Source organism: Mercenaria mercenaria, chromosome 5 (genome assembly GCF_021730395.1).
Source record: "Mercenaria mercenaria strain notata chromosome 5, MADL_Memer_1, whole genome shotgun sequence".
Classification (NCBI taxonomy): domain Eukaryota; kingdom Metazoa; phylum Mollusca; class Bivalvia; order Venerida; family Veneridae; genus Mercenaria; species Mercenaria mercenaria.
In genome coordinates, this window is record NC_069365.1 from 40,811,630 (window position 1) to 40,821,231 (window position 9,602).

Here is a 9,602-nt window from a genome sequence, read left to right on the forward strand (position 1 = left end):
AGAAAATATATATTATTTTATAGACGAATAGATAGATGAATATTTTTAAAATGTTAAATAAAATAATACCAAAATTATCTGCGTAATTCATATAATTATTAAAGTTGCATTTATTTGTTTAACTTGCAAATAATTGTCTTTATATTTTCGTTTATTTTACATTTTAAAAATCATTCGACAACTTCCGCTTTCGGTTTGAAACATGAATTGAGAATAATTTAATCGTTTTATGAAAATTTTGCATAGACAGCGACATGATCAATCAAGCAGCATGATTTTCAGGAAAGACTATACACTGTTAATTATTTATTTATCGTTGTCATTGGTTTCAGGAGAATTTATGACTGCAGGGGTTGTGGCAGTAGGTTCTGCTATATCTGCTGGTTTACTGGCTGGGTTTAATGTCATTAACTGTATGATTAACGAATGTTGCACTGATCGATGGGTGTCAACAAATTATACAGGTAATATTTAAAGTAGACTAACTGTTCATAGAACTTTGGTTATCTCATCTGTTTCGTTATAATTTTCTGAAGTATAGTATTTTGAAGCGATTCATGCCAATTATTTTGACAGTCCTGATTGTTTTCCAGGGTTCAGACAAAGATCTTTAAAATAAAACAGATACAAAATTTTTATAGAATATTACTGAGGAGATTACTTTAGGGCTTTTCATCAGGATATTGGGAAGAGGCCTTGGCCTTTCAAATTGGGAATTTTATGTATACTGGTACTCATGATGATAAACTCGAACAGATGATAAACTCGACCACCTTCGAATTATTCGATTGCAATCGGTTATTTATTTCGGCAAATGTTAAGCTTTATTTTGATACCAACCACTGATAACAATTTGCAGAAATAAACATGTTACAAATAAAAAACTTCATTTTCTGCCCAAGTTTATCATCAGTACCAGTACATGATAATTGTCCATTTTGGGAAAAATAATCAACTGGAAGTAAACACCGAAAGACGAATTAAATTTATCTCACCGGAAAAAAATCGATACCAGACAAACGCTTCCTCTGGAAATACTAAAATGTAAAAATTTTAACCATCTGTTGGCATGATCTTAACTTGCATTTTGGGAAATATGTCTGCCTAAGTTGGGAAAAAGTAGTATATTTTTGGATTGGGAAGTGGCCTATCATAGGCCTCTGTTATATAGAATGAAAAGCCAGGGGCTGCACTAGAGTCACAGATTTGGACTAGTGTAATGGGAACTGCCTTCCTAAGCCATGAACGTGGTTAAGGGGACAAATTTAGTTTGATTTGAAACAGAAAATACAATTCCATGGTTCGAATCCAGCTTGCCTCCACTTGAAGTAAACCAACAAACTCCGAAGTAGACACTGCATTTAATATAACCTATGTCTTGGCCCACTAATTTACAAAGTTATTAACATTACAAATATACATGAACCATTAAGTGAGAATGATTGGTTATTAGTGGTGCATCAGATGCATCATAGCAGCAGACAACAAATACTGGTATGTTAGAACCTTAACCAGTATAAGATGAAATATGTGTCATTTGTGCAGGTCATTTACACAGTTTAAGTCTAAAACATAAAGGGTGGGTACAGAGCCTGTTACATATGGATTACTCTGAGAAGTGATTTCACAAGAAAACAACCTGCTTCGATTCTGGTTTACACATTCAATGTTTAATGCATAACTCAGTTACTTAAGAATTTTTAGTTAAATATATATTAGATTTGTAAACCAGAAGTTCTGATTACTTCAGAGTATCTACTTAGACATGAAATTACTGTTGTGTGTATACTTAACTACTAGAGTAAGATTGGCTAAATCCGACACCTTCCAAATCCTCCTCCAGCTACATTTTCTTCCTTTTCACAGATGGTGTAGATAAATTTGTGAGAAATTTTGGCAGAATTCTATGTTATGGAAACCAGTTATGCTAGGTAATCATTGCTGATAGCATGGGTATGGAACCAATGGGCTGAATCAATTAGGCTCTAACAAACTCCAAATGTAAGCCTTTGCTACGTCCATGTTGAATTTTTGAAGTTTTAATAAGTCATGCACGTTTTTCTGGTAGAATGATTGCATCTTAAACAAGTCTTACAAAGAAGTAGCAAATTCAGTAACAGACGTACGCCGAGATAAGGGATTCCAACGGAATCATTAGCTGTCTGAGAGAAAGAATTAATCCTGCAATGTTAGATCAAGGAATTAGGATCCTCGTGTTTCCAGGATCCTGTTAGTGTTGAACCCTTTAAAGTGCCATGAAAATGTTTGTTCATACAAAAAAGTTATTAATCCTGGGAAAAGCAGAGCTGATCAATTCAAGTGAATTCCGTCTCTCAGTAACTTCCATCTAACAAGCTTTTATGCACAACTGGACATGATAGACCAAACAGTAAAATATAACACAGTGGACCACCAGTATAGATGTAATAGAAATGTACGTTGGACTATGGCATACAGATACAGTCACTGAAAAGACATGTGCCAACGAAATTTAACATAAAATAACTATCTAATAGATCAAATCTAACCAATTATAACTTGACTCTGCTACATTAAATAGGCCCAGGCATCCTAAAAAACACAATATACGAGACCACCCAAGGGACTGCTAAGATTGGTCTCTTAATGAATTTCAGTCAGATGAAAAGGAAAGTTATTTTTAACTGTTATTGTAACTGTATTTATTATGAACATACATGTATGGTTTCAAAATCTGTTTTAACATCGTGAACACTTTTCCAAGACCAGAAACCCTGAAAATTATGACTAGATTGTTTGTCAGTTTGATACAAATGTTAATTGCATTCAGTCACGTGCAAAACGTACTCGCTAATTACACAGATGAAGAAATGCCCGGTAGAATTTTGGTACCCGGTCGCTTAATAGATACTTTTGTCAAATATTTTACCTTTGGGGACTACATTTATGTGGCTGCTAGTCGTTTAATAAAAAAGTTGTTTAATGGAATAAATTTATATACTGAAAACGTTCGGGAGGGAATTTGACTGGTCGTTAAATACAAAAATCGCTTAATACTAAGAGGTGGTCGCAAGTATGATGTCAACTGTATACTAAAATGAAATAAATAAAGAACAATGATAGAGATTGTAGTGATTGTTAATTCAAGATGCAGATCATTTGGCCCATAATTTTCACTTGGAAAAAGATGCAAGTTTATAACATAACAATTCGTTTTTGAATTTTTTTCCTGCATTAATGATCATGATTACAAGAGTAGATGAGCTTTAAATTCAAACTCTGCTTACCTTACTGGAATATTCTGCACATGGATTAACTCGATTATGTCTCTACCGGTATCTTACAAACATTTTTGTATGTCCACAGAACGGTAGACAGTGATGAAAGAGGATGAAAAAGTCAATGTTTGCCAATAAAATCTTCGGAAGTTCAGTTATTCTTGCTATAAGTGTATACATAATATATATAAACATCTCTGTTATACAGATACTAAAAGCAACTTAGCCTATCCTAATACTTTCTGATTTGGTTTTAGTTCATGCCTTAGCCTTAATCTCAAATGTTTCTTAGTTCACCAGTTCTCTGAATAGACTATTAAATTTAATGAAAGCATTTCATCTGAGCCTAAAATGTTTAGAACTTGAAGCTGCCTTCTCTAATAGTTTTTCCAAATTCTGTAAAGATTTGAAAACTCAAGTCTTATTTTATCAGTTGTTATATTCCATATTACATGATCGCACATGGGCATCTATTAACCTTTAGCCTGCAAGCGGCAAGTGATTCTGCCTTTGCAACCAGTGCAGACCAAGACCAGCCTGTGCAGGCTGATCAATTGGTCTGCACTATTCGCTATTTGGTCAGTAAATTTTCAGTGAATAGTAAATGGTACTGCCCAAATTGAATGATGGACCAGTCCATTTTAGAAATTTAGCAGAGTAAATGTTAAACATTTGTCATTTGTTTCAGACCTGAAGCTGACTCTGGATGCCAAGCTGTATGGACAACACCTGGTTATTGAACCAGTGGTTAAACATCTGAAAGCGCATGGAAAGGATAATCCCAGTAAAGCCCTCGCCTTGTCTTTTCATGGTTGGACAGGGACAGGAAAAAACTATGTTAGTCGTATTGTAGCCGAGAAAATGTTTGCTAAGGGAATGAAAAGCAAATTTGTTCACCTGATCTCCGCCACAAAGGAATTCCCTCATAAAGAAATGGTGCCGTTTTACAAGGTATTGGCATTATAAGTTTTTACAGTTGAAACATCTGATACTGGGGCCTGTACTGAACAATATTTTAAGTGATGTCTGAAATTTAGACTTACTGGCTTCGAAATTCTAAATAAATAATAAATCGTAGAACCATGTTTTTTAAACATGATGATGAGGTTGTGCACCTCTGGAATAATTTTTGACATTATTCTAAACAGTATACAAACAAATGATTCAGAGTGTTTAAATACATAAAACATGGTTCTGCTATATATCTTTTGAATTTAAATAGAGAATTACTTATTCTTTGAGCAGGTATGCATGGTGCCAAATAGTAGGTTGCCATGACATCAACTTGACTATGTTTTAGTAATCTTAAAACATGCCAAAGAGGTAACATATTATCCCTAGTAATAATTATATGATTTATTATTTCTTAAATATACAGTTCTTGATTTCCTTTTGTGTTTCACTGACAAATTGAGACATGTTAGAATTTATTTATATAAATTTTAAAATATTCATTTCAGGACAAATTACGTGATTTTATAGAGGCACGTGTAAAGGAGTGTCCAAGATCTTTCTTCATATTTGACGAGATGGATAAAATGCCGCCAGGAATCATCGATACCCTCAAACCCTATCTGGACTTTTATGAAAATCTTGGCGGTGTAGACTACAGAAAGGCGACATTCTTCTTCTTAAGGTAATAAATGTATGTTGCTGTCTCGGCAAAAAAGTTCTCCATAATGATTTGAAAGAAGACATTATGTGTTAAATCATTCTTTGTCCACCTATAATTAATAGGGAGAAGTATGCAGCTGAAGAGAACAGGTTAGTACTGGTGGTAAATAATCCAGGAACACTGTTGAGGTTAACTGCCTGCCCTTACAAAACTGAAATACTGTTGAAAAACAGCCCTAAAGCAAAAAAAAACAAACACCAAAAACAGAAGATCTGAGAATTGGAATGCAAGGTACTGATATTGTTACGTTATTAGTCAATAAAATTAGTTGATTGTCCACAAATCTATTTGCTATTAATCATTCATGAAAGACATGGGATACCCAAATCCAGGACTGGTGTTGTGTTTTCCAGTGATGAAAAAGTGTATACCACTCAGAAATTTAAAAACTTGTGTTACGATAGTTTGATCAGTTTAAGCTTTATGAAATCTTTTGTGTAGTATTTAATAAATGAACTGCAATAGTCGCAAAATAAAAAAATATCTATTTTTAGCTCACCTGTCTCAAAGTGACAAGGTGAGCTTTTGTGATTGCGCGGTGGTCGTCGTCTGTGCGTCCGTAAACTTTTGCTTGTGACCTATCTAGAGGTCACATTTTTCATGGGATCTTTATGAAAGTTGGTCAGAATGTTCACCTTGATGATATCTAGGTCAAGTTCGAAACTGGGTCACGTGCCGTCAAAAACTAGGTCAGTAGGTCTAAAAATAGAAAAACCTTGTGACCTCTCTAGAGGCCATAATTTTCAATGGATCTTCATGAAAATTGGTCAGAATGTTCACCTTGATGATATCTAGGTCGAGTTCGAAACTGGGTCACGTGTCTTCAAAAACTAGGTCAGTAGGTCTAAAAATAGAAAAACCTTGTGACCTCTCTAGAGGCCATATATTTCACAAGATCTTCATGAAAATTGGTCAGAACGTTCACCTTGATGATATCTAGGTCAAGTTCGAAACTGGGTCACGTGCCATCAAAAACAAGGTCAGTAGGTCAAATAATAGAAAAACCTTGTGACCTCTCTAAAGGCCATATCTTTCATGGGATCTGTATGAAAGTTGGTCTGAATGTTCATCTTGATGATATCTAGGTCAAGTTCGAAACTAGGTCACGTGCGGTCAAAAACTAGGTCAGTAGGTCTTGAAATAGAAAAACCTTGTGACCTCTCTAGAGGCCATACATTTCATGGGATCTGTATGAAAGTTGGTCTGAATGTTCGTCTTGATGATATCTAGGCCATGTTCGAAAGTGGGTCACATGCGATCAAAAACTAGGTCAGTAGGTCAAATAATAGAAAAACCTTGTGACCTCTCGAAAGGCCATATTTTCAATGGATCTTCATGAAAGTTGGTCTGAATGTTGATCTTGATGATATCTAGGTCAAGTTCGAAACAGGGTCATGTGCAGTCAAAAACTAGGTCAGAAGGTCTAAAAATAGAAAAACCTTGTGACCTCTCTAGAGGCCATACTAGTGAATGGATCTCCATAAAAATTGGTCAGAATGTTCATCTTGATGATATCTAGGTCAAATTCGAAAGTGGGTCACGTGCCTTCAAAAAATAGGTCAGTAGGTCAAATAATGAAAAAACGTTGTGACCTCTCTGGAGGCTATATTTTTCATGGGATCTGTATGAAAGTTGGTCTGAATGTTTATCTTGATGATATCTAGGTCAAGTTTGAAACTGGGTCAACTGCGATCAAAAACTAGGTCAGTAGGTCTTGAAATAGAAAAACCTTGTGACCTCTCTAGAGGCCATACCCTTGAATGGATCTTCATGAAAATTGGTCAGAATGTTCACCTTGATGATATCTAGGTCAAGTTTGAAACTGGGTCACGTGCCTTAAAAAACTAGGTCAATAGGTCAAATAATAGAAAAACCTTGTGACCTCTCTAGAGACTATATTTTTCAATGGATCTTCATGAAAATTGGTCAGAATTTTTTTTCTTGATAATATCTAGGTCAAGTTCAAAACTGGGTCATATGAGCTCAAAAACTAGGTCACTATGTCAAATAATAGAAAAAACGACGTCATACTCAAAACTGGATCATGTGGGAAGAGGTGAGCGATTCAGGACCATCATGGTCCTCTTGTTCAAAGAAAGATTTTGATTTGTCAGTTCATACAATATAAAACCTATATTTCAGTAACAGCCTACCCGCCATTCCACCCCTCCCTGCTTCATTTGTTAGGGAGGGCGCAGATCTACAGATTGTAGGGCGGTGAGTTTGATCCCTGGTTGAGGCACATGATCTCTGTGACTATTTAATAAAAGACAATGTGTCTGAAATCATTGGTCCTTCACCTCTGATTCATGTGGGGATGTTGGCAGTTGCTTGTGGAGAATAGTTTAGTACTGGTACAGAATCCAGGAACACTGATAAGGTTAGCTGCCCACAATTACATATTGAAATACTGTTGAAAAATGGCCTTAAACCCAAACAATACCTATATTTCAGTAACACAGCAGGTAATGATATAGCAGAGAGAACTATTACTACTTGGACGAACAACTTGGACAGAGAGACTATCAAACTTAAAGAGATGGAGGAGGTTATCAGACTTCCTGCTCTCAATAACAAAAGTGAGTTACTGTTTCTCATCTAGGCACGTTACGCAAGGACTTTCTTTTATTTTTGAGTAATTTAGCTACAGCATTTGAGGAATTTTCTTGGCATTTTCAAGAAGTAGAAAATTAAAACCTTAGTCCTACAACTTTCAAAATAGTTTTTAGCTAAGTTATTATAAAAGCTAATTTTATGAAGAACTTTACATGATAATCGTTGATAGAAAGGACTTTAAGATCTTTACTTGCTAAGCTTTACTGGGTAGATTTTTTTTTCTGAATGAATAGATCAGATATTTTCTGTATTTGTGTTCAGTTACCAGTACTTCCATATTTTTCTTCCACAGGTGGTCTTTGGCATAGTGAGCTCATTCTGAAGAACTTGATTACAGCATACGTACCATTTCTCCCTCTCGAGCGGCGACATGTTAAGCAGTGTATTAAGGACGGTCTTGTTCATAAAGGATATTACAAATCTGAAGATGAAATATCAGACGCAAAAGTGCAGGAAATAGCAGACGAACTTCAGTATTATCCTGAAGGTGTTCTTATTTTCTCAACCACTGGTTGTAAACGTATACATGAGAAAATAGACCTCATTATGGAAGAGATATAGAAAAAAAAAATAGACTTCATTATGGAAAAACTAAAGGAGGAAATAAACTTCATTATGAAAGAGCTGTTGAAAAAAACCAGACTTGGTTATGGAAGAGTTACATATGCAGAAGAAAGTAGACTTCATTATGAAGGAGTATAGAATAAAATAGACTTCATTATGGAAGAGCTGTAGAAGAGGACAGACTTCATTATTGAAGAGCTTGACATTTGTAAATTCATAGTCAACCCATGTGTTCATAATTATTTGGGAAATGTACTTTAAATGGTCATTTTTCAAGATGTCTATCATTTTATAGCAAATTTATATATCCTTAATTAAAAAAAATGATTGTCAATTACACATTAATTATTAAATTGACAAATACATTGAAGCTGATGTAAAATAATTGTCATCAGTTTTCACTGCAGATTATTTGTCAAGATGTATTTAATTTTATATATATATACCGGTATACCCGGTTTATACCGGGTATACCAATTACCGCGAGTCTTATATTCAGTGGACTCTATTTATAACAAAATGATTGTTTGAAAGGATAAATTTTATTCTGTTTAATTAATTTATATTTTAGCTTTAGAATTTTGGCAAAAAAATCGTCAAAACCCCAGGTAAAAGTTCCATTACTGTCATTCAAAGAACAGAGGTGGGGACTTTCAGCATTTTCTGGCATATACCTATTACCGAGAATTTCAACTTTCAATCTTAAGAAGTTGTTAAATTGATCTAAGGCAAAGAAAGCATTTCTATTTTACAATTGGCCAAACTAAATATGAAACAAATATGGCAGAAATAAGCAACTTCACTGAAAATTTGCGGAGAAAAATTGCAAAGATTAACCATAATGACCAGTCACTTAGCTAAATTCCTTAATTTCTGGGATCAGTGTGAAATAAAAAGAAAGACACTCCAATTTTCAAAAATAGTTTTACTAAAAATCTAAGCACATTGAGCATGAATAATGAGAGAAAAATTGTATAGCAATTTTCATGTTAAGTGTCAAAACAGGACATTCACCGTAATGTGTATATCCCGGTAATTGGTATACCCAGTATATATATAATACTCTGATTATGCTGGACTTTACCATTTTTCATGTACTTGAAAATATTTGTTTGACCAAAACATTTTTTATCATATCCTTTAATAGGTTTCACTATCACAAGAAGTAATAATGATTCTGTCATCCTCCAGCATATTTAGAAAATATTTATTGCCCAGCCAGCACCTGCCATCATTGTGTGAACAGGGGCTAGCTCATTCTTTTTACTCTCACTGTATTATTGTTGTAAGTGCAACTCTTGCCGATCCAGAAACAAATGAAAATGGTTTAAATTACAAATGCTGACATTTTGAAATGAGTCATTTTGACTGTTCAGGAATATTTCAAAAAATTTAGCTTGTGCTTTAGTGGTTGTACTGAGTCTCTATGGCATTGTGTATTGTCCAGTGGTATTTAAGTTTTGCAGAGGTATTTTCTACATACATTTTTG

At 34.5% G+C, this 9,602-nt stretch overlaps 1 protein-coding gene across 1 annotated transcript; it reads left to right on the forward strand.

The window, feature by feature from the left end:
• The first annotated feature begins 188 nt into the window (after positions 1-188).
• On the forward strand, positions 189-8,518 carry LOC123556980 (torsin-1A-like). The gene is made up of 5 exons (XM_045348134.2): positions 189-464; positions 3,946-4,208; positions 4,718-4,893; positions 7,387-7,511; positions 7,841-8,518. Exons 1-5 carry the CDS (start codon positions 230-232, stop codon positions 8,107-8,109), a joined length of 1,068 nt encoding a protein of 355 aa, XP_045204069.2. The 5' UTR covers positions 189-229; the 3' UTR covers positions 8,110-8,518.
• Positions 8,519-9,602: the final 1,084 nt, after the last annotated feature.

Excerpts from the sequence above, each read along its gene's own strand:
- LOC123556980 (XM_045348134.2), top strand. The coding sequence starts at position 230 with ATGAAAATTTTGCATAGACAGCGACATGATCAATCAAGCAGCATGATT. Across the intron at positions 4,209-4,717 it reads AAATGGTGCCGTTTTACAAG|GACAAATTACGTGATTTTAT; the intron begins GTATTGGCATTA and ends TATTCATTTCAG. Across the intron at positions 7,512-7,840 it reads TCCTGCTCTCAATAACAAAA|GTGGTCTTTGGCATAGTGAG; the intron begins GTGAGTTACTGT and ends TTTCTTCCACAG.